Source organism: Metarhizium brunneum, chromosome 7, assembly GCF_013426205.1.
Source record: "Metarhizium brunneum chromosome 7, complete sequence".
In the NCBI taxonomy this organism is placed as follows: Eukaryota; Fungi; Ascomycota; class Sordariomycetes; order Hypocreales; family Clavicipitaceae; genus Metarhizium; species Metarhizium brunneum.
Genome location: NC_089428.1, coordinates 621693 through 648636, shown reverse-complemented (window position 1 = coordinate 648636; position 26944 = coordinate 621693). Strand labels below are relative to the sequence as shown.

Below are 26944 nucleotides of genomic sequence, written 5' to 3'. Positions count from 1 at the left end.
GCATGGGTGCCGATCTGACGGCGCTGATGGCTGAGGTGGGCATTTGCGTTTGATAATTGTAGCAGTCTCACAAGCTTTTATTAATCAGCGTGGTGCGACTCATGAAATTACTTGGTTCAAGATACTTGGTAGTCCTCTCTGGCTACCTGGTGCGTCCATCAACCTTGGGAAAAAGTGGAAGCCAAGTTAGACTTTGCGTATCGTCTTGTATTATTTCCTCAGGATCTTCCAAATTCTGGGTCACTGTAGCTGTCCTGGTTATCCAACTTGTTCAACATTTCTAAAGGGCCTTAAAAGCTTATATTCCTGTTGCGAAAGCGGTGCCTGGTCTAATGGCAAAGGAATCCCAATACAAGGGCCGTCTCATCTTATACAGTTTAGGTCTTCACAAAGTTTGGGTATGGACGCAATGCAAAAGGATCACTGCCACATTTGCCGGTGCATTAATCATCTGTTCGGCCAGGTTACAATAATCAGACGGTTTGCATTCTACACAACTACCTTGATTAGGGAGCTCGCATTAGAAAAAGCAACGGCATTAACTCGAGCCGTGCATTCCGGCGTTCTCCGGCACATAGTAGTAGGCATGAATGTAAATATCAAAGGGAACAAGGGATCTAAGTAACTTTGGCCCGATCAAGCTAAGAATCTGGTCTTTACTCAGGACGTAGGCCCAAACCTCCTCCGTCCCATGAGCAATATGCCATCTTGAAAATTTTGAGACTCAATTAATATATCTCTAACCTGACAACCATTTGCAGAGATGGTGTATTTGAGAAGGTACCGAAATTCCAACTTTGATTGGTTCTAGACTCGTACCCCTTGAAATGTGGCGAAAATGGCACCACTTCATCTGGCCCCTTTGTCTTCGGTTGACGTTCTCCGCGTCAGACGGACGCGCTTCCCCGGAGTTGTGCTCCGTTTCAACCCCCCATAAGGGCATGTTGGATCATCATTCCATACCCAGGGCAAAGGCAATTATATGGGGGCCCTGATTGCCGACTTCGGGAGGTGTCGGTCGCTCGTTGGTGGATTGTCACAGCACAGACTGGTGTGTTTCGAAGCCAGGGCTGTGCTCTGAGTGGCCCAGCATCATGTTTTCTCTGGCTGTGAGAATTTTGACAGACTTGCTGTCGCGTGATGGTCTTCTCAAAGTGCCTAAAGCCGGCTACACGGGCTCTGGTTCTGATGCTGGACCATGAAACGCAGTGGCCGGGCCGGCCAAACGCCATCAACTTCTTTTCGGGCCATGAAGCGAGATTCCCCCGTGGACACCCTGATGGAGCGCACGTACAACACACCGATGATACAGGCCGGCAGTTGTCCATGTCCTCGATGGAACGCCCTTGTCCGGATGTGACGGCGGACTTGCGAACATGGGCAGATGGGCATGCAGTTTGCAACGACGGCTCTCGGCACACTGCACCAACGTCGTACCAGACGCTACTCTAACCGGCTACACGTGGAAAGAGGCCCCATGGATCTGCCAGATGGGCCGGATGCACGCGCTTTCGGGATACCATGGCCCGAAGCAAGGGCAATCTTGGCGGAGGCGGAAACAGGCGGTCCTTGGCTGGATTCGGTCCAACACTGAACTGTTTACATGCCGTCGGTACATGTACTAATGTAGCTTGACTGATGCCAAAGCACAGCACACTGACAGGCCCGCTAGCACGACGGTTTGCACGACGGTTTGACGAGTCAATCCCGGCGGGGATGAGGCGATCGCGACTTCCTAAATAGGCAGGACGTCGCCGTACATGTCCGGTGTTGGCCACCAGTGTTGGCCACCGGTGTACTCCGTAAGCCGCACATACATACATACACATGCATGCACACAACTTGACAAGATGCCGTTGCCCTTTGACTACCGAGACGTGTCTGGTTAGACCTGCTATATGCCGGACCTTTTTTAACTTTTGCCCATGGGCATTGCCGCTCAATTAAACTGATACATTGTCAAGGCATAATTTTTTATGCTGTCTGGTGCCGTGCCATGACTCGAGCTGCCATGCTTGGCTGCGGATGGGCCTGCTTGGCGTCTACAATGTCCTCGGAAGATTGTTTCTGCCCATCGCCAAGACCCCCCCAGAGCCAAGCTTCATCATAATGCAGCGCAAACCTTAAATCCAAGGGCGACCATCTCAGTCGGCCGCCCATGTGGGCGCTTCCTTTCCCACCACGGTTTCACCAGACGGATACACGTCCATCCGCCGCACGACATGCCGGGGAGGCCGCTGGCCTGGTTTCCAACCCCAGAACACACCTGGCCCGAAAGGGCAGCCGTGGACCACTCACCTCGATATATAGGCCCGGCGAACCGCGACCGAGCTTGACCAGATCAACACTGTCTTTTCCTGTTCGTTCAGATAACCATCCATTGGTGAATCCAGCTGGTCTCAACAGCCGACCTTCTGCGTTTCCCTCGCCTCAACCGGACTGCTCCGGCAAGCATCGTCCATAATCCCCTTAGCAGCCGCGAGCCGGCTACAAGCTGACGGCCACACACCGCCCACGTTTTTTTCCCACCAGACGTCATGGACAAAGTTCAGTGCAGGGCGTCGCGCGCGCTCGGCAGACTCTGCAACAGCGGACGGGCCGCCTCGTCGCCGGCCTCATGGCCCGGCACCTTTGACCCGAGCGCCGACCGGGCCCGGGATGGAGAGTCCCCGACATTCGCCAAGTATTCGTCCTACGAGCCGTTGGCCAACTGCGGAATCGTCGAGTCTTGGCTGGTCACGGCCGAGGAGCGGAAACGGGCGGCAAAGACGGCGCGCAAGAACAGAAAGTTTTCGCTTGTCAAGGACCCCGACCAACTGTGGTGATTGATGGACGGGTGCCCTTTTTTTGTTCGGCGTAGAGAAAGGACTTTGTTGCATTTAGCGATGGATTGTCATAGACTTGTTTTGGCGAATGGGAACGTGGATCATACGGGGTTATACATGGTTGGCGTATAGAGAAAAGAGACTTTTGAACCTGGGGCGGTAGAATGTTATAGACTAGTTTTGGCGAATGGGAGCTTGTATAATGACGACTAAATGTGATTGCTACGTCGTGTACGTTTTGTGTAGGAAAATTCGCGGCTCGGGGGACGAGACTTGCTCGTGAGCCGTGGCGCATTGCTCTTAGAACTGGGCACGAGTCTCGTTTCCTACCTTGACTGGGCACACCGACGACCGTTTGGCCATCGTTACCAGTAGCCACTAGCGTCAGTCCAGGTGTTGGCGTGTGTTTGAAATGAGCGCAGGATTGCGGGTGATGCCCAGCACCCGCTGTCTAGTGCTGTTGGGTCCATGCGCGGCAGATGGCCTCCCGGATCTGGAGAAGAACATCAGTGATCTGCACGGGGCAGCATGGCCGTTCTTGGCTAGTGGTGAGGCCGATGAGGCAAATGCCCGTTGTAAGAGAGTTGGCATGCGGTCCCCTCGGCCTGTCAATTCCACCAGCGTGTCCCTTGTACGTGAATAGACTTGGACATGGAATAGAAGAAACAATCTTAAACTAGAGACTTTGAGATACGTCCTGCCTCAGCCACAATGGTCAAGAGGGCTGGTTTGCTATGGGCCGTTTGTCGCACGGGCTAGACGAGGACCATGATGACGGGACCTAGGGCAGAAGGCTCGCACCGCTTCTTGTATAAATAGAGCTCCTTGGTCAACTAGGCCTTGAGGAAAACCAAGGAGGTTTAATACCAAAGACCGGTATTAGATGAATGGAGTCATGTTGCTCCAAGCCTTTCGCCCTCGTCACAAAACGGGCGAATGAATTGCGCCACGTAGGCGGGCTGTGCCATTGACAACACATCTTGATAGCATGTAGTTGTTATCCCAGTACACGTCCAACAAGGTGAGCTTTACAATTTCCACAGCTCATCCAAGCCATACGGCAAAAAGTGTTCCAAATCATCAAACACGATTTGCTCCGATAGACTATTTGGGTCATGCCCCGATGGAAACAAGGGCACAAACGGCATCTGAACAGCGTCCATCGACACGCCTTGCGCTCCAACCAATCCACTTCCATGAAACGACGTGCCATTGATTGGAGACGGCCCCGGCGGCAGGTTGCCTTCAGCAGCGGCCTCGTCCCCGTCTGCCGCCTTGTCCGCATTCTTGGCCACCAAGCTCCTCAACTCGGCCTCTATCGTGTCCAGCCTCGGTTTGAGAATATCACTGCTGCCCCAAAAAGAAGTGCATCTCTGTATAGTAAGCTCCAACAGGTCATAGTTTGAAGCGGCGAGTGCTTCGGCGCGGCAGGACGGCCCAACAAGCCTGCACGCGATTTGCGACGCGGCCGCAAACCACAACGTGTTGGTAAAGAGCGGATTGACGTACTTCACATGATTGTGCGCGCTGTTGCGGACAATGGTGACGATGTTTTCGGCAGCCGCCATGTAGTTGGACCACGATGGTGAATCGCCAGCTCTGGGCGCATTGGCGGCGTGAGCCCGGGCCGCGGCCGCCATCTGCGCGCACACAACGTGGTGGTCGCTCATGAAGTGCACCAGCTGCGTCATGAGGTAGATGGAGTAAATGTCGGCATGAAACTGCCGGCAGTTGATGTCTCGAGGACGTGTCTTGGTGTCAAAGTCCAGTGCTTGTCCTTCGTAGACGAGCTCCCGGGGCATGGACGAGGTCGTGCAGTAGAGAGCGTTGGCGACAATGGCCAGGTTGTCCTTTTTGGACTGGAACGACGACGACTCGCTCACGGGCAGAGGGTTGTAAACGAGCTGCTGCGCGTCGTGCATGAGGGACGTGACGACTATGAGCCACGCCTTTGCGCTTGTGCTGACGACTCGAGACATGTTTTTCCAGCGCTGTCCTGGGTCGGGCGCCAGGAAGCAGCTCTGCTTGTAGACGCGCTGGAACCAGCATGCGTCTGGGGCCGGGAGCCAGGTGAAGTTTTGCGTCCAGTCGATTGCTAATGGCAGTCGGCGAATCGTGCTGGCGAACACGTCCAATTCCCATAGAGCCCACCAAGCCCTGCGGCGTTCTTCCAACAACGACCAACGTTCCAGGTCGCGCTCTGTCTTGTCGCCGTCCGAGTCGACGGAGTGGATGTCGAGCAAGTGTAATTTCAGATCATAGCCAAGTCGGATCGCTTGGCCTAGATATCTCCAAGATTTAGATCGTAGACTCTTGAAAATGTTGTAGAAGACATCGAGGACCATGGCTTGCAGGAGGTGGAAGGGGGGTGTAGTGTCTTCATACGAGTCCAACGCATCTTGCAATCGCCTCGATGCAATAGCTGCAAAGTATGAAGGCGTTGGGCATTGAGCAATCCGCCTTGGGTCCCGGTCCGAGGAATGGAACCTCGCAGAAAAGGCAAATATTGTCGCCACCAAGGCCTCAGCTTCGACAGGAGACCGCATCCAGGCAAACTTTGCCTCGATCCCATTAGGTTTAAACAGTGTAAAGGTTGTCATGTTGCTAAAATAGGACTTTATTCTAGTCATGTTTAGCTGATGTGGCCTTGGTAACGATGAATATCAGCCAGACTTACAGATACGTGTAGACATCCCTAGAGATTCCTAGCCCCTTGCATACTGTATCCACGGTTATTCCTGGACGGATAACAGGCTGATCCGGGCTATCATGTGATTGAGACGGTGATGGAGGCTCAGTCTGAGTCTCATGAGACGGATACATCATTCTGGAAAAGTCTGGTGCAGGAGAAACTGCTCGGCGGTTGGGCTGGTTTCTGTTTGAACTGGAGACTGAGTTTGGACCAAGTACACCAGAGTCATCAGCGGGCCATGCTGATACGCGGCGAGTATCCCTGGAACGTAAATCATACTGTTGATATGAGGACCCCGAATTTGGACCAATCCTCTGTATCTCTGGGGAACGATCCACAGCCCCAGATGCCGTTGTGTTCACCGACAGTGCGTTGCCGGCAGCTGATGACAAGCCGGTGGTCGAGATGCCTCGCCTTTTCTTATGCGTACTTCCTTGGGCATAGTCAGATCAATGTTGTCTCATGTCTGCTATTGGTACTGACCGAGTTTGGGACCAGGGCGCTTCGGCCTAGTTGGATACTCGCAAATTTCTTCATACTTGACACACAGAGAACAGCCAGGCAAACCCCGATTACTAAAACAAAGACAAATAAGCAACTTGATCAAAAGACATGTGCTGGGGTACGGGCCAAACTAACCACTTTACCTTTCTCCTGAAATAGAGAGATGACGTCAGTAGCATGTAGGTCGAAAAGGCATGATGCGAGCGTTGCGTACCTTTTGCATGCGTAGCAAGATAGGCTAGACAATAGTTGGCCATTCATTTCCACCGAGTAACAGCGTATAATCTCGCCAATGAGCAGCGAGCTTTGAAATTTCGGACCAATTCTGAATTCCGAGGCAACCGTAACAAGCGTCGCCCTTGTTGGCTTCATGTGATGGTCGGTGTTACTCGCAATAGCCGTTGCAACTCGGCCGTGTATATCCGTTAGGGCTCGGCTTGTCCCGATTATAGTATTGAATAGCTTGATTGGCTAGATCCCATTGTGATGTATCACAAAGGAAAGATTTCGGACGGACTTTATTCAACGCCACAGCCGAACACAGATGAAAGAAGTGTGTTGATTCTGCGAATAGCTCGGGACACTCGATTTTAGCGACAAGCACGGCCGCCCCGCTTTTTCGATGAGATGATGCCCCACGTAGCCTGGTCGGGCGAATTATGGTTGGTAACCTTATAAGGTCGAAATTTGTCCGGAAGCTTGGCACCCCGCATGACTTGGAGCATCATTTCAGATCTCCAACTTGCCTTGCAACATAAATCCGCCTCTGCTGCTTAAATAAGCAAGCGAGATTCCCGCATGCCGTAATACCGTATAGACATGTCGGAAGTTTAAGGGCGGAGAGCCCGTGTAAGCGAAGGTAAATGACACGTACTACAACGAATATAGTAGAGCGCGTTCTTTTAACGACACGCAACGTTCTGCAGGATAGAGGAAGAACAAAAATGCAAAGAACAATATAATCTGTAATTGCGTGAGACAAAAGAGGAGCTTGGTCAAGGCCAAGAAATGCAGCTATAGGGTGGATAGATTGTAGAATCGGTCTTTTATAGAATGCATCAAGCTACGGAACTGAGGCTCCTTTCGCATTGATCAAAAAGGGCAGATTTTATATTGGCCAGCTAACTTCAAATTAAGGCTTGAATGCCAAATTAAATTGAATATCTCACAAGGCTCAAACTAGTAACCCCGCGTCTCACTCGTTGACCATCCGAGAACAAGTCTCACAACGTGACAACTGCAAGGGTGCAACTAATTCACATATAAATCTCCGTATCCGTCCCCGTCCCCTCGGCTCGTGTCCGCGATAATGGGTTCCTTGTAGGGAAATCCATTTGCGGATTTGCCTTCGAAATGGGGATACGGCGTCTCCCGCCATATCTGCTGTATCCTGCGAGCGCTGGATAAGAATCTGGCGCGCGTGTCGGGAAAATTCTCGGCCAGGATTTCTCCCTCTCTCTTGACAAAATTTCCATCCACCATAACATCCAAGACGTCACCTGCATTCGCGTGAAGAATGACGGCGGCGACGGGGTCTGCCCATCCCACCATGGACAGCGACTTGCGCGCGTTCCAAACCACGAGATCTGCCTTGGCGCCGACTTGGATGACGCCCAAGTCGGGTCTTCGCAGCGCAAGGCCTCCCGCGCGCGTGGCCAGCTTGAATGCCTGGTCGGCGCTCATAGGGTTCCGAGACGGCAAGCCCCAGTCCTTCAAGACACCCGATGAAAAGTAGTATCTCACCGATTGCAGCCACAGACGGGCCTGGGTGAGAATATCGCCAGAGTATGTAAAGTGCGTGTCGACACCAAGAGCTGCCTGGTCTTGAAGCATGTAGGAATGCGGGTGGGTATGGCCATAGTGCATCTCGGACTCGGGCGTGATGGAGATGTACTGGTTTGTAGAACGTAGAAGCTCTGCACCCTGTGCCGTGATAAAACTGGCGTGCGAGAAGACGACGGGGATCGTGCCGTTGAGCATGTCGAACCGCTGAACGTCTTCGGGCAGGTTGTTAAATCCCCAAGGGCCGCTGAGACAGTGAGTTGTGACCACCGAGACGTTATACTGGTGAGCAAGATGAACAATCTGCTGAGCCTCGGCGACGTCCGGGTTGGGGCCCCACGAATCGAACGCAATGCCGAGTTCTGTCGTTGTATTGTCAAAGATGCCGCTCTCTGCAATCTCGCGAAAGTTGGGTATCTGCTGTGAGATGGTATAGTTGAGGCTCGAGATGTTATGAAACGCGTAAGACCAGAAGACACGCGCTCCGCTCTCCACGGTTGCGTTTAGACCAGCATAGGCGGTCGCATTCGACCATGTGTGGTGAGCATGATCAAGGAGGGTTGTCACGCCGCCGTCCAAGGCTTCATAGAGCCCCATCAACTGGCCCAAGTAGACGTCTTCGGGCCGGTAACTAGATGCCGCGGCATACTCGCCGTACCGAGAGAAGTATTCAAGAAGCGTCGTGTTGGACCCAATCGTCTTGTATGCCGTCTGCCAGCTATGGCGATGGGTATCAATGAAGCCCGGGGTGATGATCTGCCCTGTGACATCTATCTTGACTGTGTCTGCTGGCACACTGTTGTAGGGACTTTGTGAATCGTCGTGAACGGCGGCAATGCGGTCATCCACCACGAGAAGCGAGCCGTTTCTGATGACCCTTAGGGATTCATTTTCACTGTCAAATGCAATAATGGTGCCGCCCCAGAAGAGTGTTGACGCAGCCTGGGCGACTGTGCCAGCAAGGACAACAGCGAGGGCCAGTGTATTACGCATGATAGCGTAGGTCATTGAGGGTATGGGATACGAACGTAGTAGAGCAAAGAGAATGCTGAAGAGGATAGTTGGTCTATTGGAAATTGGCAAAGTTGGTCATCTACCATCCTTTATATGCCATCCATGCTTGAGGAGAGGCAAATAGTATTGGCCCAGCATTGCCACAAACAGTCCTTGCGTACACCGAGAATCCAGAGAATCCAGAATGTTTGTAATCATCAACCGAAAATAAACAAAGTTCGTCCCCAAAACCGCAATGACTAACAATATGGTAATCCGAAGTCCGCCACTTTGGCGCCGAAATTAAGCTTGTTATATGCATCGTGTCAACGGCCTGATTTCGGAAGTGGAACTCTGGGAGGCTCCTTGACGCCGAAATTGGACCGCATGTACAAATGGCGTCAACCGGTCTGATCGGAGAGCGAAACGGAGACGAGGGAATTGCCGATGTTACGCTTTAAGTGGAAGCAACGCCACGTTCGAGATCCGCTTGATCTTGTCCCCTCGGCGTCAACGAGAAATGAAGAGGCCACAGACCAACACTTGAAGATTTGGCGAGACAACCGGCAACCTGTCTTAGCACGTGCTGCTCCATTTCCTTCCATGCTAGTGCCGCCCTAAAACCTCGCCATATTGAGTTTTCCCTGCGTGGATTTGACCAGAATATACGGGCAGACGGCAAATTGGACCTGCGCTTGACGTTTCTGGCGGGCGTTGAGCCAAAGAAGGCTCGAGCCTTGTCAAGAACTTTCAGCTGTGCCCCCAAAGCCAAATCCATATCGACTGGAACAAGTGAGTGTGAACTAGACCAGATACTTGAGCAAACTCAGATTTCTTCGGGTTCTGTAATGTCTACTCGGCATAAAACAGGTATTGCTCTAAAGAAATCCTCGGCGACGACTTCTGCAGTCCGACAGCAGTCAGAGACAGCGTTGTCCAGAAGTTTTACCATCACTTTCGAGACGTCAGTCTCGGAACTGGTATTATTCGGTGGATTGTACGAGTGCCATATACGATGGAGGTCGAAATCATGGAGGACCGAAGGACAAGACGATGCGCTTGCGTTATCGTGTGCGGAGGACACAGTGGCCCTTGACCTATCTAGGAGACGAAACCGGTAAGTATTAGATCAGACTGTATAGGTCTTGCAAACCTGGGAGAGTCATAGCCTTTTTCTACTGCACGAATCATCGGATCGTTGTCAGTTGAGGAATGCTGTATCTCGAGCGGCATGGAGTCGATGTGCACACCGTGATGTTATGGGCATTCCCTCAAAGCTAATTGTGCTCATAGCGAGAACGCATGGTATCGAAAATCAACGATGGATCTAAACAAGCTTGATTTGTTCCTTGTGTCTGCTTGGGAAGAAGACAAGTTGGTCCGTAGACTGTGTCCCAAACAAACTTCAGGGCAAGCTTTCTGACATGGAGGGCTAGTCCGCACACAAAAAAAAAAAAGAAGAAATAAAGAAATAGGAGGGATGAGGTGAAGGGTGAATTGGAGGTGAGTTGAAGGTGAGTTGAGCTGGGGCTATTTTGATTGGCAGAGCATCTGGTTGACTACGAGAGCTGTCTGGCTGCCTGCTGCACACTACCTCCTGCACACTACCTCCTGCACACTACCTCCTGCACACCGCGCGAGAGTCTCATGTCCTCTGCCAGCTTCAAATCCGAGAAGTGCATACATCCAAGCATATACAAGAAGAGCACACCCCGATCAAACGTTGACAGAGTTTTCAATCCATCATCATAGAATTCTTTTCCCCCTTCAGTTCATTCGTCTTGGAGCTTGACCATCATGGAAACGGTGAATAGGGTCGAGTACAGGGTCCAGGACCTCAACACTCGCTCTGTCATTCTGTTCCCCAAGCAGGCACAGGTCGTCAGAGACATGACAGCCATCAACCTCAAGGTACGCTACGGATACTAGCCAAATGTAACAAGGTCGAAGATTTCTAATGCTGCGTCAAAACATAGCTTGGAACGAATGAAGTTACCGTCATTGGGCTAAGTCCTACGACTGAGCAAGACTCCATCAAAGTCGAAAGCAATGGATCTTCCGCCATCATCACAAACATTGCCGTGAAATCTTCGCCTAACCCCGACATCTTTGAAGAGATCTATCCCGAGTTAGGCAGAAACCAGTCGGATTGCGATGGTGACAATGAGTCTGAGTCTGATTCCGACTCCAATTCGGGCCAAGAGCAGAGCCCTGAAGTGTCTGACGTCCAGCGTAGACTACGAGAAATTCGGGACGAGCTTGAAATGGCCACTGAGAGAGTAGACAGTGCCACCAGCTGTGTTGAAATTCTGGAATCATATGCTACCACGCAGCGCGAAAATTGTAATACACCGTATCTTGGTGAGGAACTAGAAACGTACGAAAGTTTACGTCATCAGCTTTTCGTCGAGCGCGTTAAAAGGGAGAAGGTTCGGAGCGGACTAAGTGAACAACTTGACAAGCTACAGCGCCAACAAGTCAAAGAAAAGGCGAAAGAACAAAAGGCTAAAGAAAAGGTTCTCCAAGAACGTGAACAGAAAAAATCTCTCAAGCGCAAGCGTGACCAGGAAAGGCACGAGGAGCAAGATCGCGTTCGCCGAGAACGTGAGAACTTCTGGCCGCGGTATTGCTACTCTGTGTGCATCACAATTGAATACGACTGCAATACTCAACCGCCTTCCAGAAGCATTAGCGAAGCGGATACCATGCAAGCATCGTCGCCGATGTCGACGGAGGCTGATACGGTCGCTCCCCGCTCTATATGCGACTTGGTTCTTTCGTATGTCACCAGCTCTGCGGGATGGGCGCCTATCTACGACTTACAGCTGTCTACAACAGATTCAACTGCTATCCTATTCTTCAATGCCCAGCTGATAAATACCACGTCTGAAACATGGTCCAACTGTAAAGTTGTCTTGTCGTCAGCCACACAGGCCGTATTTGGTGGGCTAGGCAACGTCACCCAGACACTCAAGACGTGGAAGATCAAACTCTCCCCCAAAGGGTCAAGCGACAAACAAAATCAGCTACTCACGGATCTTGCGAAATCCAGACAGTACATTGATTGGATGGCATTCAAGAAAAGCAATATCGTGAACAAGCCTCGCGGGGAAATGTTTATGAACGCTGATCTCCACAACAGCGCACTCAGCGAGTTTGAGGAATCACTTATCGCAGAGACTGGCTCGGCCACCTCATATGATCTCCAGGACTTCAAGACCCTGTTGCCCAGATCTACTTCATCTAAGCATCGGATGGCTCGCCTCACTCTCCCCGACGTCAAGTTCAGCTACATAGCCGTTGCCAAATATAGAGCAGGAGCGAATCTGAAGGCCACAATTATGAATACGAGTAAAAATGCTTTTCTTCAACGTCCTGTCGGGCTTACTCTCGACGGGAGGTTCCTAGGCCACACGGTGTTGCCCCATTGCAGCGCTGGTTGCGTTTTTAGCTTGGACCTCGGCGTCGACCCTGCCATCAAGATGATCTATGGCAAGCCAGCCATACGAGAAGCAGAGGGTGCGAGCGAAAAAAAAGAAAGATACAACTATTTATATTCACGGACTCTTACCTTACAAAACAATCAAGCTTTAGCTGGCAAGCCTGTGCCCATCTTGGTGAGGGATCAGATTCCTGTATCGGAAGACGATCGCCTTAGAGTCAAGGTCCTAAGTTCTACAGTAACACATCTTGATAGCCAAGGGCTTTTTTGTGGTGGATCAGAACAAGATGCGCTCCAGGAGAAAGATTGGGACAAAGCGACGGCGACTTGCAAAGAGGACGGTGAAGTCAATTGGCATGTCACCCTGGATGCGTGTAAGGCTGTATGTTTGGTCTTGAGATATATTATATCCTTGCCATATGGAGAAGATGTTGTTGAGCACTGGGATTCTTAAACGCTATCCACAAGTATGGCTACAATCGAAAGGCTTAAGTCGTGGATATATTTGGGCGGCGCGTCGAGCGAGAGAGTTGGCCTTGAATTATCGTAGATTTGTTAGCTGATTACCTGCGTACGAAGAATTGCTTTAGCTAGTAAAATGAATCAAAGTCTTGCTGCGGAACGAGACGTATCGATCTCTTTAAGCTGTAGTTTGGCTCCGTTCCGACCGCGAAGCTGCAATGACATCTTTTGATGACTACGGACGCATCCTGGCACTTCTCATGCATGCATTTGCGAACGCCACTTCTAGCAGAATATCGTTGAACTATGCTATTTCATTGTGGATTGAATTCATAAACAAAAAATAATGACCAGGTTAACATCCGTATGTTTTGCTAATAGTTTGTCAGCCTACAAGCACCGAGTGAAACAATTCGTTGGGTGCAGGGTACTTCCGACGTTACTTGGAAAGGTGAAAAAACCAGTCAGAACATTTAAATGGCCGGCTCCACCTAGAGATAAAAGTTAAAAGTGCCCTTGATGGGTAGGATCAGATAAAGGCAAGTGATCACATATCATACGAGAAGTGGATAGCAACGGTCAGATGCAACAATCCAGGTATCAGCCCCTGGAGTGAGACAAACAACACAAGGCCAAGTAACTTGTGTATTGACTTGACAAAAACTTCATTCATCCATGGCTTGAAAGGAAGTCTTCTGAAAATAATAGTAGATGCCAAACTGATAAAATGCATACATCGTCCGCTCTGGGTATAACTGAAGACTCTCGCATAAATAAGTACACGTATATTCTTGGCCTGGCTAGCAACTACCCCATATGCTGAGAAACCGGAAAATCGTTTGAAGGCATCGAAAAATGCCCAATGCCAACGTGCAATTGCGTATGGCATGCCTCGGGAGGGAAATCCACCCCCTCGAGTCATTTCCGTGGTGACAGAAACCCTGATTTTGAGCGCATTTTGCAGAAAGGTAAGGAAACACCCGTGAATTCTAAGCAAAACAGCAAAAGTGGTGACAAGCCGAAATCGGAGAACGAACCGGAATCAAATGAGGAGATTCACTCAAAAGTTTGGACGTCCTCACGGGGCGCTGGGAAAGTGAGCAAGAGCAGCTGGGGTCTTTGGATATCTCATAGGAGGACTTGTTGCATCCGGCCTTCCCATATTGAGTTTACTCGTATGCAAGCCGCTTAACATCAACTGATACTTTCTGCCAACTCATAATGCATCTGCTGGAACGGGCATCAAGTCTGTGGCCGCTGGGGTCGATGGTTGCTCGCAAACCACCACTGTTCTCATTCAGGACACCTTTGCCAGCCTCGGAATTCTGGGATATCTCTCCTTCAACTATTACCTGTTTAGAACCACACCCAGCCGTCGCAAGACCTTCGTCTTGAGATTGAGTTTCTGACTTGACTACGCTTGGCCGACTCGCAGTTAATATTAATACTAGACATTGACTAAGAGGGATATTCAAGTCGAGTTTCGTATACAGTCTTGTTGAATTTACCAAAAAGGTGGTCCATCCTCTTCGAAGTCCCTAGCAAGCCGCCGTGGTTGCCATCTACCCCCGGTTGATTCGCGCTGCTTTGTATTATCTTTATAAGGACGTAAAAAGGTTTTCAATAAAAGAACGTTTATAATGTAAAAAGAAAGAGACTAATAAGCTTTGGGAGTACTTGAAATATAAACACTAGTTATTATAAAGAAAGGTAGTTCATAATATGTCTTATAAGATAATACTTTATCCTAGCTAAAAGAGACTAACTTAAACACCAACAACTGATCCAAATAGTTTCACACTTCTAACAGTTCACTCGTTTAGACATTCTCCATTAACTACTTCAGCCAAAACTCGTATAGTTACACTGCTCTAGTCTTCTAGTCTACGGAGTAGTGGCGCTAATAACCGATATGTCCGGAGCATTCTTCATCTAAGCGCTCAAATCAGGGGTAAAGGGCTATGTATCGATCGTCACTCCACTTGCCGCTTACAGAATATCTTGTGCGCTTTAGCAGAGCTTTGACCTTCAATACTCGTACCGTGAGAGGCACATTCTTGACATGGAAACCTCCCAGTAAGCGACGTTACTTTGTTTAAATACTCTAGACTTGTACAGTCAAATGGTTGGGGGTTAACTGGTGTTTGCCCCAGGTATTGACAACCTGGCATTTTACCAACGCTCAAGTGCTACGTTGACAGGGTGCAAGAACAACAGCGATTGATGTCCAGCAGGGATTGACACGCTAGCAGATGGAACCAGACGTATTTACATCCATAAGTGACCAAGCTCGTACTCTTATTGGCTACACGTAGTTGATACGAAACGTTATGATGTGCGTGGCGCGTAGATCGTAGCACTCCAGGTGTCGTCAACATAAGCCTAACCCCCAGCCTGCCAGCATGCCAATTCCTGCCTTACGAGGGGATAGGCGGCAGAATTCATGGCATGTTGAATTCCAGTTGACATTCCAAAAGTGACTACGTAGTTGGAAGCTGAGAAAGTCACGCCAGTCTAGGAGTCCCCGCTTACAACAGGCGTCGACGCGATCACCTTCCTAATACAGACTACTTCCTGTGCTCCTCATCGTCATTTCCTCGAGTCCGAGTGACTTTCTCACTTGAATTATTGCCTCGCTAATGTCAACTAAACGGAAATGAAACGTTGCAAACTAAGCTTAAACTTTCATGCTACTACACTAAGAATTAGATCTGATTATATGTATCGCGGCTGCTACTATTCAGCCGAAGAGTTGCTTGTACAAGGCGCCTTGCATTCATTCTATTACTCCAGACTTGTTCGTTGTCTAGGATGCTGCCAACTCGACTCTTTGTACCTGGCCTAACCATTGTCTCGTCTCTTCTGGTTAGCGCCGAGTCCATCGATGGCATCAAGGCGCTTGCAACACGACTGTTCAAGGGGCACGGCGGCGAATTTGAGTTTACCTTGACGGCGAATACTGAACGACCGTCGCGGTGGAATCCACCGAAGAACGACAACTATACTGTATCGTCGAGAAATGGCAAAATTCATATTGAAGGCACAACGCTGAGTGCACTCGCAAGAGGGTGAGTAATTATCCTCTACCCAAACCCAGAGCTAAAGTGAATGGCATAGTTGTGAATAATGCTGACATGTCGACTCCTTAAAAACTAGTCTTCGTCACTATTCTGTTGATTCTCTTCAGCTGGATGAGTTCCTGTTTGCTGAGAGCCATGCTATCATCCCAGACAAGCTCCCACTACCAAGACAGTCTCTGAGCCGCACCAGCGTCGTGCCATGGAGGTATAATCTAAACACGGGTGAGAATTGAGGATAGCATCGCCATTTCAACTAGAGTCTGCCGTCTAACAAGAACTGATAGTGACCTTTTCCTACTCGTTTGTATGGTACCAATGGGAGGATTGGGAGAAACTGCTCGACTGGGCCGCATTGAGAGGCACCAACATTCAGCTAGCTTGGGTTGGCTTTGAAAAGATCTTTCTCGATTCTTTCCGGGACCTTGGCATGACAGACGAGGAAATCATCCCTTTCTTCAGTGGCCCTGCCTTCCAGGCCTGGAACCGTTTTGGAAACACCCAAGGGTCCTGGGGGGGCGTAGGAAACCTCAGCAGCTCCTGGATCGATTCTCAGTTTGAACTGCAGAAGAAGATTGTGGCTCGAATGGTCGATCTGGGCATCACTCCGGTCTTGCCAGCGTTCCCTGGCTTCGTCCCCCCGGCTTTCAGCCGAGTGCAACCAGACGCGAATACGACCAAGGCTCCCCGATGGACTGGGCTCCCAGACACAAACACCAGAGATACTTTCCTCAGTCCTCTGGATACGAGCTATGCGCGTCTGCAGCAGGCCTTCATCTCCAAGCAAATCGAGGCCTTTGGCAACGTGACCAATATTTATACGCTTGACCAATTCAATGAAATGCCACCAACGTCCAACGAACCGAGCTACCTTTCTCAAGTTTCCACATATACCTACAAGGCTCTGACTGCTGCCAACCCTGCTGCGGTGTGGTTGCTACAAGGGTGGCTGTTCTTGAACAGCGGCTTGTGGACTGAGGAGCGCGTCACCGCGTACCTTGGTGGTCCAGAAGGGCATAACAGTATGCTTGTGCTGGATCTTTACTCCGAGTCCAGGCCCCAGTGGCAGAGGACAAACGGGTATTTTGGTCGACCGTGGATCTGGTGTCAACTGCATGATTTTGGTGGCAATATGGGAATGTACGGCCAGATTAGCGATATTACCGTCCAATCGATGGATGCTTTGCGTACTTCCCCTTCTTTGTCTGGGTTCGGAATGACACCAGAAGGATATGAAGGAAATGAAGTCGTGTATCAAATGCTATTTGACCAAGCATGGACAACTACCCCCATCGACACCTCAGGTTATTTTTACGGCTACGTCGTCCGGCGCTATGCCGGAGTTTCCCAAACGAATTCGCTCTTCCAGGCCTGGGATATTCTGCGCCAAAACATTTACGACAACAAAGACCGCCAGGTCCCTTGTGTCGGGGTCGGAATTTACCAAAATGCACCCAGTCTGTCCGGTCTAGTCAACAGAACCGGCAACTGGCCTCCTCCAACAAAAGTATATTACGACCCAGCCACGCTGAAGAAGGCCCATTCACTGCTCATTCAAGCGGCCAACGAGATTCCTCAGCTCTGGGAGATACCCACCTTCCAGCTAGACATTGTAGACGTCACGCGGCAAGTCATGTCCAATGCGTTCAACACCATGTACACGGATTACGTCCAAATCTTCAACAGCCAGCTGTCGCGCCAAAAGAGACAGATTGGCAACCATGGAGAACTCCAGCGTCGTGACGACTTTGCCACAAAGGGAAAACAGCTACTAGACTTTCTCACCGACCTCGATCGCGTGCTCGCGACGAACCAGCATTTCAGGCTGGACAGCTGGCTTGACGCGGCGCAGTATTGGGCCAAGCAGACGGGAGCGAACGACTTGGTCGCCTTTAATGCTCGTAGCCAAATCACCACCTGGATCTGGGAATCAGAAGCCCTGAACGACTATGCCGCCAAGGAGTGGTCGGGTTTGACTCGATCCTACTACCGGGGTCGGTGGTCGATCTTTGTTGATGGGCTCAACAAGGCTCTCGAAACTAAGAAGCTGGATGAGGCCGCCATACATAATCAAATCAGAACGTTTGAGAAATTGTGGCAGTACCGGGGGTTTCAGTCTGAAGAGGCGAGTACGGCTAGAGCTGCTATAAAAGACGTTTTACCTGGAATGATGGAAAAGTGGCAAAGTGTATTCAAGTAGGTTTGTCGTACTAGGCTTACTTGTAGATAATTCGGGTTGACTCCTAAAGGACGTGAAAATACAAGTGCGGCAGAGAAATGAGGGACCTGCGACCCCCGATACCTCCTGCAGTTAGGATGCCAGCGCCAGCTTATTAACTAGAATGAAACATCTTTCTTGGCACTCTTATTCTCAAATTTCACCATATCTTGTGTAATATGCTTATGAAATTATTTATAAGTTTCAGAAGTATGAAACTGGCGGCTATCGCAACTGTGGCCTATCACCGAAACACTGAAAACAGTAGAGCGCTTTCTGTTTCGATGCGGCAAATAGACAGCTCACCGGAAGATGTTGCTCGACATTTTACATGAAAAGACAGGGCATCTGTCGCATACCTGGGAGGAAAAACGGTGGCGGACAATGACAAGTGAACACCAGACATGCGAGCTGTGAAGGCGGTGATGAAATTCGCCATGGCAACGGGGAGACTGGCGCGAGACCAGCAACCGTCCAACTAGAGAACTCTACGTCAAGTATACATATGTACCAACAATACACAACCTCACTATTTGGAAGGCCGTGCTTTAGCTGCTGACGATGGGACGCTGAACACTTGACGAAAGGGCCTTGAAGCAGGCCTGTCAAGGAACCAAAGGCGACGAGCCGTAACTAACCAGTGTAAGAGAAGTGTGGGGTTTGAGGTTTTCAATATCATGTCGCTAGTAAGTTACCAAGTTTATTGAACCCCATTTACACATTTAGCTTTCCGTCCAGGCCGTCTACGTTTGGTGTATCGCGGGCTCACAACCAAACAACTCGGTGTAATGACAAGGCACAAGCCCGACGACGCACATGTGGTGTAGCCATGATACTCGTTCGGCGAGAGATTTGTAACAGAATTTGATGATTGCTTGCTGAAGTCGTACTTGAAAGTAGTAGCATCATTAGAGGGGATCCCGCGCTCTAGATCTTGTGCTGGGATAAACAGGTGAAACTTGGGGAACACATCGCCAAACTGCTGGTCAGTTAAGCTTCCACCCCAGTGTTTGTCTGCCAGCGCAGGGTCACGGATATTATCTGGTGTATATCGAGGGAGAACCGGTTGGTCACCAAGATGGAGCTGAAAGGTATTTTGCTTGAAGAAAGACACGTAAGAACACATGTCTACGACGAGTTCCGCGGGATAGAACCGTCGCGCGATATCGATTGTTCCGCCCAGCCAGGCGCATCAAGACCAGTGCCGACTGGGACAGCGTTATATGAGAAGGCAGTTTGTTGAAGAACCGTTCGGGTAGCGCACAAAACCTCCAAAGGACTGGCTCCGAGATGACTATTCCCTTGCCATCTGTGGCAAGAATAATGAAGACATCTTCTTGCGTACAGGGAATGGCCCTCAAGTGGCCTGCTGGGAAAGGTCAACTGGTCAATTAATGGACTGGGCCGTCGTAGTTCAAGAAGCAGTGCCTTTGTAAACCCCAACGCCACCATGGAAGCAACTCAGTGCTCGTATTCATGAAGCAGAGACAATCGTTACCCAATTACCTACAGCATAGCTCTACTACTAGACACTCACCAAGCGATTAGGCCGTGCGAAAGGTAGCATTGCTCACCATGCGCTATTGTGTAGATCTCTTGGCGTAGCAAAAAGTCCAGCCGTTCCATATTCAAGCGAGAACGGGCTGGAACTGAAGGCACGAGCACTTCTGTGCAACCCGGAATCTACATCAGGTAGTTAGATATAAGTAAGCATTGTACAAAGTCGTTATATTGGTATTATATTGGCTTTTAGTATGCCACTCGGGGCTCTCAACACGTGGGACACGTAATATTCATGCAACGTTTCGGCTTGGAGTAACACGCCATGACATCATGGATATTGAGTCTGCCGAGATGCCGAACTTTTGCGAGAGCAGCGCTGGTTGCCTTGAAAAGCCAAGGCTGATTGTCCTTACAGCTCGGTGAGATACTGACAGGTACGAGTATAAAAGGACAGGTTATCCGACCTAAAGCGGCCCGTTCCATGGCCAGCAAACTACACAGAGCCATCTTCTTGGAATAACAATCATCTAAACTTTTCACCGCTGTCATGATGAAGTACTCTCTTACCGCAATCACCGCATTCGCCCCCCAGCTCGGGTTCGCCCTTGTGGGCAATAACTGGTCTTCTTCAGGTCATCCCTCGGGTGGCTTACGAGACGTTACTTTTCCATTCAACATGGCCGGAGCATCCCACGACTCTGGGTACTACTTTGCCGAGCAATTTGCCTTCCAGAATATGAAGGATATTGGCTACTGTGGGATCCAGAATAGACCCAACTCCAATGGTGCTAGCATTGTACACGCCGTCTTCTCCTCCTTTCAGAATGGTACTACGACCGGCGATGCCAACTGTCACAATGGTGCCGATGATGGTCCCGGTGTGAGCTGTGCTGTTGAGATCAATGGTGATTATAGGGATACCTACAACTTGGCCGTTGAGAATATCCCCAGCACCACGACGTGGACTGGGACTGTCATCAATACAGCTACCGGAGCTCATACCCGCGTTGGAAGCTGGACGTTGCCCTCGGGCGCCGGCGGCATCGAGTCTAGCTACTCTGGCTTTGTGGAATACTATCGCGGTACGCAGCCGTGTGCGAAGTTGCCCAAGACGGAGGCCACCTTTTACAACCCCATGTCTAAGACGCCTGGTGCTGGGAAGGGCGTTGTAGGCAAGCCGTACGAGTATGGGGATTGCGTGGGCAAGGTTGACTTTTCGACGACACAAGTCTCTGATGGGTATGAAATAAAGGTGGGGTTTTAACTGTTTCTTCATCTTAGCATGGGAGAGGGAATGAAGATGTGAATAAGTTGTGAAGAATTCTAACCGTCTGTGACTAAATTGGACATGATGCTGTATTTCTGTGACTAAATCTCAGAGGGATTTTCTTCTCCCATCCCACTCTTGAGTTGACAACAATTTGCCTGCTTAAAGATGGCATTCTTTAGTGTAACTTACTACCAGGATGTAAGAAGTTTTCGAAGCAATTTCCATTATTATTCCTCGCAGATTCCCAACATTCATCTTAACGCGACGGGCTACACATCCATTTACAAATTACAACCCTCTCCTCCTTGTATAGCAGGAGTGAATTAGCGACACGAGGCCAATTTAGATAACATTGACTGAATACACAATATATCTCAAGCCATTCCGAATGTAGAAGCTTCTCCTTGCACTACGATTTGCCGCGGCGCAATGCATCTCAATCAACCTTCTTTCCATGCACAACTAAGCCAGCAACTTGCGCAGGTCCTCCCGCTCCTTAAACTCATTCAGCATATGAGCAAAGTCCCCTCCTTGGGAATCAGCCGTCTTTTTAATCAGAGGAAGTTGCTCCTTGAACCACTCGACCTCCTTCCCTGCCTCGGGTATCGTCAGACCAAGCTCTCGAGCCGTCAGCATGGGAAAGAATGCGACGGCAATGAGCTTCTTCTCCCCAGCTCCAGATGGGACCAACTCGTCGCTGCTAGCCGGACCAACCCCCAACGCATGATACCACGCCTCCTCGATGCGCTGTGCGAGCTGGTCAAAGTCGGCCTTGGTGCGCGCCGGGGACGTGCGGACGTGCGCGATAATACTGTTCAAACTGGTGTGTCGTGGCGTGCCGGCGATGAAATAGCTCCCATCGCTCGGATCTTCATGAATAAAGCGCACGTGAACGAATATCGACGGCGTGGTAAACGTTGTAGCGTGAAGTCGAGTTATCGCCCCAGCGAGCTCTACACGCTGCGACTCTGTCAATGCGTGGGAGTGGTGGACTTCGTAGAGAGGCATTATTTTGTGTGGTCTGGTGTCTGGTATTCAATTTGTTTGGTGGCTTGTCTGGCAGCAAGAGGGCGATGCATTTTGAAGAGTCTGGCGCAACCTAGGCCTTTTATGCTGCGGAATTCCGGTAGATCAATTGTCGGCAACGCGGCTCGTCAAAAGACGTGCCGAGCAAAGTGCCGGCGGGGGAGGTGAGTTATGTATGGCGGCGCGGGTTAAGATGAAGCATCTAGTGATAACGTCAACATTCCGACGTTGACACGTCCATCTCGGACCGAGATCCCCATGGCAGTGATCGGCAAAGTCTGGTGGGAGAACTTCCGGGTCCGTTCGGCCAAGCCTCCTCGGCAATGGCCATGGACACCATTGGGAAGAGAAAAATTCATTGACGGATCAATTGATAGCTCTTGCGATGTCTTGGCGGATTCAGGCGTAGCTACAAAGGCCAGGAGAAGGACAAATGGGTGGATAATATTGACACTACAGTTGACGTCTCGGTGCGTGACCAAAAGGACCGGCAATTCCGCCGAGTTGGCGTCACCTTCGCGATTCCCTTGCCACTTGCTTCGAACGAATCCTCTTCAACAGCAAAGCGTCGAGCTCTAGGAATTCGCCTCTACTACTATCCATGTTCCATGATTGTCCCAACTACCGTCACACACGGATACGTTGAAGACTCTACCCTGGCGCCGACCGCGTTCGAAGAAGTAGAGAATGCCAAGTTCCTAACCCCAACCCTGACGAGATGCCAACATGGCGCCAGTACCTGTGTTGCTGAGAATCGTGATGCGTGAACAATCGACACTTCCAAATGAACCCAGTGTGCAACGACGACTTACCCGTCTAAGGAAGGGTACAGCGCCACCTGAGCGCCATCTCCATTGCCCCCATTAGAGCCAAGTTTGGCACAATTGTAGCACAACAGGGCCTCGTCGATGCCAGCAATGCCGTCTTTGCCGTGTCTGGGCACTTGTCAAGTGAGACAGGGTTCGGCCATGGTGGCAGAGGGCACCCAGATGCCAAGTTCGTCCCCTGCGCAATCCAAAGGTTCCTCCACAATGGCCAGATTGGCCTTATCAAGGATGGGGAAACCGGGATAAGCGGCATCCACGAGGTCTGATCGGGTTTCGGCAGCATACACCGCAGCACGCGGGAACCATCGACAGGCATTATTCACGCTGACCTGCATGGGCCATTCTCGAATCAGACAATTCTGCTTACCACGACCCAGGTCACAGTATCATAATGCTCTTCTGCAGTGGCGGTATCCTGCAGAGATTACCAGACATGACAACCGAGTCTGGGGTCGTTTGTCAACATGGCAAAAGTTCCCCCCGCGTTTTGACCCGGCTCTCGCACCCTCGAATACTCAATTGAGCCAATGGTCGCTGCCAGCATGGTGTCGTCGTCTTGTTGCGTTTGCTTACGCCGGTCGCGTGACTTGCCCGGATCTGGACCAACGTGAATTGATGCCATCAACCTTGCACCATTGGTCTATCAGCGCCGTCCGCTGCGAGCAGCTCTGAGCTATCATTATCCATGCCGTGTTACCCCGATTTCAGCCTCCTACACTTCCCTGTTGTATCTGCTGAAATAGGAAGGTGCTCTTCCACAGATTGAGAACTGTTGTATGAAGGATGCAAAAAACAAGCACACCGAATCTTGTGCTGCGATAGCAGAGACGGAAGTGGGAAATGCCTGGGCGCGCGCTTATCAATGCATATTTCATATTACAGTCTTGATTGTAGACTTGCCGCTTTGTGTCGTGAGCATGTCATATCTAAATACAGTCACGTCCCACTTCATTCTGATGTTTTTGCGCGCGGTCTGCTCGTGCCACTCAATCTCTCCTGAACTTTTTCATAGCAAGTGTGTCCTTGGGGACATCTGCCGGTGTAAATCATGGCTACGAGGCGTTCTCATACCGCTGACTCCGTCAGGAGCGACACTTCTCTCCCTGATCACGCCATTGAAGAGAAGGATGTCAGTAAAACCATCATGAAAGATGTCGACACGGTTGTGCATAACCTTGTTGAGAAACTTGAACATACGGGCGATGTTATGGCACCAATCGACGACATCGAGTATGTCATGGACAAGATTGAAACCCTGACGATCCCAGAGTGCAAAGCGATCCTTGAAGAACTGCTCAAGTCGCACGAGTACGACTACAATTTCTCAAACACTCTGCGGCAGAAGCTCGCCGACCTCCTCAAGGGACCGGGCGAGGGACAAAGCACCGCCGAATGGGAGCTGGAGCTCAAGACGGAAACGGCAGTAAACAAGTTCTACTCACCGTATCCCGAGGTTCGAGCCATCAGCACTCCCACCGACGACGTCGACATTCCCTGCGAGACTATCCGTGCTCACCTCCTGGGCTACCTGTGGGCTATTCTGGCTCAGTTCACCAACTCGCTGTTCAATTCGCGCTTCCCCCAAATCACCATCACATCTGCCGTCACGCAAATCTTGCTCTATCCATGTGGACTACTCGTGGCCGCAGTCCTACCAGATTGGGGCTTCACCGTAGGCGGCAAGAGGATCTCACTCAATCCGGGGCCGTGGTCGTACAAGGAACAAATGCTAGCCACCATCATCATCGACGTGGGCTTGACTTCGGCGTACTGCTTCTGGAACATCCAGACCCAGACCGTCTACTACAAGGACAAGTGGCTCACGCCGGGCTACGGCATTCTGCTCCTGCTCTCCACGCAGCTCATGGGACTCGGATTCTCCGGCCTCCTGCGCCGCTTCGTCGTCTATCCCGTCGAGGCGCTGTGGCCCAACATCCTGCCCACCCTGGCACTCAACCGGGCGCTTCTGGTGCCGGAGAAGAAGGAGACCCTCCATGGCTGGAGCATGTCGCGGTACAAGTTCTTCTTCATTGTGTTCAGCGCCATGTTTGTCTACTTTTGGTTGCCTGATTACCTGTTTCCCGCGCTGAGCCTGTTTGCTTGGATGACGTGGATCGCGCCAAACAACTTCAACCTGAATGCCATTACGGGCTCCCAGATGGGATTGGGCTTCAACCCCGTTTCCACGTTTGACTGGAACGTGCTGTCCACCTATTCCCAGCCTCTGGCCTACCCGTTTTTCGCATTCAGCCAGCAGTTTATGGGCACGGTTCTCGGCGGTTTCATCATTATAGCGTTGTATTATACCAACGTGCAGTGGACGTCGTACCTTCCCATAAACTCGTCTGGCATCTTTGACAATACGGGAAGCCCGTACAACATTACCAAGGTTGTCAATTCCGACACGGGGGCCTTGAACGAAGCTGACTTTGAGGCATATTCTCCGGCTTTCTACAGTGCCGGAAACCTGCTCCTCTACGGTGCATTCTTTGCCTTTTACCCACTTACCATGGTTTTTATTCTTCTCGATGCTTGGAGACCGCTCCTGAAAGCGTACAAGTCCATGATGGTGTCTATCCTCACGACTATTTGACAAATTGTCGTGGGGGTGAAAAACGCCGCGGCGTCGCTTCTCAAGGGCAATGTACGAGAAGCGGGCCGGCATTTGTACAACATCATGAATGACGAAACCTCGATTTACGACGCATTCGATGACCCATTTACGAACCTGATGCGCAACTACCCCGAGGTTCCAGACTGGTGGTTCTTGATGATTGCCTCCGTCTCCTTCATCCTCGCCATCGTCGTCGTGACCAACTGGCCTCAGCTTGACACACCAGTGTGGACAATCTTCTTCGTCATTGGGCTCAACTTGGTATTCCTGATTCCAATGTCCTATCTATACGCTATCTCGGGCACAACCGAAGGACTCAATGTCGTGACCGAGCTCGTCGTCGGCTACGCTCTACCCGGACGCCCAGAAGCCCTCATGTTTGTCAAGGCCTTTGGGTACAACATTAACGGACAGGCAGATAATTACATTTCCGACCAAAAGATGGGCTTCTACGCCAAGGTGCCCCCCCGCGCCATGTACCGCGGCCAGATTATGAGTGCCATCATCACGGCGCTCGTTGCCTACGGCGTTGTCCAATTTGCCGACACGCAGATCCCCGGCATTTGCACGCCAGACCAAGAGTCCAAGTTCAACTGCGCCAACGGCTCCCAGGTGTACTTTGCCTCGTCGGTAGTTTGGGTAAGTTGCGCCGTCTATCCACCTCCCACTCCCAGCGTTAACAGCCGTTGTAGGGCGCCATCGGTCCCAAGCGAATCTTCAGTCAGATTTACCCTGCCATGAAATACTGCTTCCTGCTCGGCTTCATCCTTGCCCTCGTGTGGTGGACCACGAAGCGATTCGGTTCGTACGTCCGTGAGGCGTGTAGGGCTGCCCTGCCCGCGGCCGTCTTCACACCACTTAATGTCGTCGTCTTTACGCCCATTTCTTGGCTGAAACATGTCCACCCGTCGCTTGTTTTCAACGGATTGCTGCAGTGGGCGCCGGTCAATCTGACCTACTTTACTGGTGGCTTGTATCTCTCCTTTGCCTTCATGTTCTATCTTCGGAGATACAAGACGGCGTGGTGGGAAAAGTACAACTATGTGCTTTCGGCTGGACTAACCGGTGCCGTGGCGTTTTCGGGCATCATCATCTTTTTTGCGGTGCAGTATCACCCCAAGACGATTAGCTGGTGGGGTGTCGATATTGTCTCGAATACGATTGATGGCGGAACCGGTCAGGGCGCTCGGTTGACTGCGATGCCTCCCAAGGGGTATTTTGGTCCGGACTCCTGGTCTTAGCTGGACGGTGATTTCATCCTATATAGAAGATCGTTGCTATAGGAATTTGAGGAGCTGTGGGAGTCGTTACCGTTTAGGCCCTCTCGCGGAGAGAACGATGTCTATATAGCCGTGTTAAATACTACTTGGGAGCAGATAGATTCTTGGCCGCCTGACGTCGATTTGTAGCTATCGCACACTACCTCCATGTTAGAAATGCAAGCAATGCAAATGGTGTGTATTGATGGACGTTCAATCGACTTTGGTAGATGTTGAATTAATCTCTCTGTTCCAACTACCTGAATAAGCGTAGGAACTTTCCTAAAAGCCCAAATCCTCCTGAGCACAATTTCAAGCCATTTCAAGATCTATTTTTGCTTTACCAAGTCTCGTCTGGTCGCAAACCGGTTTTCTCTTTGGCGTTCTCCTTGTCCATGCGCCGCGCTACGCAGAGATCTTTCCTGAATGCTTCAAACTCAGTACGTCTAA

At 50.6% G+C, this 26944-nt stretch overlaps 9 protein-coding genes across 9 annotated transcripts; 6 read left to right on the top strand and 3 right to left on the bottom strand.

The window, feature by feature from the left end:
* Positions 1-2537: 2537 nt before the first annotated feature.
* Positions 2538-2825, top strand: G6M90_00g107530 (uncharacterized protein; the record flags this gene model as incomplete). Its single annotated transcript, XM_014688603.1, has 1 exon — positions 2538-2825. One exon carries the CDS (start codon positions 2538-2540, stop codon positions 2823-2825), a length of 288 nt encoding a protein of 95 aa, XP_014544089.1.
* Positions 2826-3853: 1028 nt separating this feature from the next.
* G6M90_00g107520 (uncharacterized protein) lies at positions 3854-5651 on the bottom strand (the record flags this gene model as incomplete). The annotated part of the gene is made up of 2 exons (XM_014688604.2): positions 3854-5447; positions 5503-5651. The coding sequence occupies 2 exons, from the start codon at positions 5649-5651 to the stop codon at positions 3854-3856; spliced, it is 1743 nt and encodes a 580-aa protein (XP_014544090.2).
* A 1621-nt stretch (positions 5652-7272) lies between these two features.
* On the bottom strand, positions 7273-8796 carry mtaD (5-methylthioadenosine/S-adenosylhomocysteine deaminase; the record flags this gene model as incomplete). The annotated part of the gene is made up of 1 exon (XM_014688605.1): positions 7273-8796. One exon carries the CDS (start codon positions 8794-8796, stop codon positions 7273-7275), a length of 1524 nt encoding a protein of 507 aa, XP_014544091.1.
* A 1797-nt stretch (positions 8797-10593) lies between these two features.
* G6M90_00g107500 (uncharacterized protein) lies at positions 10594-12692 on the top strand (the record flags this gene model as incomplete). The annotated part of the gene is made up of 2 exons (XM_066131730.1): positions 10594-10707; positions 10773-12692. 2 exons carry the CDS (start codon positions 10594-10596, stop codon positions 12690-12692), a joined length of 2034 nt encoding a protein of 677 aa, XP_065987880.1.
* A 2819-nt stretch (positions 12693-15511) lies between these two features.
* On the top strand, positions 15512-17977 carry NAGLU_1 (Alpha-N-acetylglucosaminidase; the record flags this gene model as incomplete). Its single annotated transcript, XM_014688607.1, has 3 exons — positions 15512-15768; positions 15857-16002; positions 16065-17977. 3 exons carry the CDS (start codon positions 15512-15514, stop codon positions 17975-17977), a joined length of 2316 nt encoding a protein of 771 aa, XP_014544093.1.
* Positions 17978-20174: 2197 nt separating this feature from the next.
* Positions 20175-20762, top strand: G6M90_00g107480 (uncharacterized protein; the record flags this gene model as incomplete). The annotated part of the gene is made up of 1 exon (XM_014688608.2): positions 20175-20762. One exon carries the CDS (start codon positions 20175-20177, stop codon positions 20760-20762), a length of 588 nt encoding a protein of 195 aa, XP_014544094.2.
* A 468-nt stretch (positions 20763-21230) lies between these two features.
* On the bottom strand, positions 21231-21776 carry G6M90_00g107470 (uncharacterized protein; the record flags this gene model as incomplete). The annotated part of the gene is made up of 1 exon (XM_014688609.1): positions 21231-21776. One exon carries the CDS (start codon positions 21774-21776, stop codon positions 21231-21233), a length of 546 nt encoding a protein of 181 aa, XP_014544095.1.
* A 1893-nt stretch (positions 21777-23669) lies between these two features.
* Positions 23670-25214, top strand: OPT2_2 (Oligopeptide transporter 2; the record flags this gene model as incomplete). The annotated part of the gene is made up of 1 exon (XM_066131729.1): positions 23670-25214. One exon carries the CDS (start codon positions 23670-23672, stop codon positions 25212-25214), a length of 1545 nt encoding a protein of 514 aa, XP_065987790.1.
* An 84-nt stretch (positions 25215-25298) lies between these two features.
* OPT2_1 (Oligopeptide transporter 2) lies at positions 25299-26476 on the top strand (the record flags this gene model as incomplete). The annotated part of the gene is made up of 2 exons (XM_014688610.2): positions 25299-25874; positions 25928-26476. 2 exons carry the CDS (start codon positions 25299-25301, stop codon positions 26474-26476), a joined length of 1125 nt encoding a protein of 374 aa, XP_014544096.2.
* Between the last annotated feature and the right edge of the window lie 468 nt (positions 26477-26944).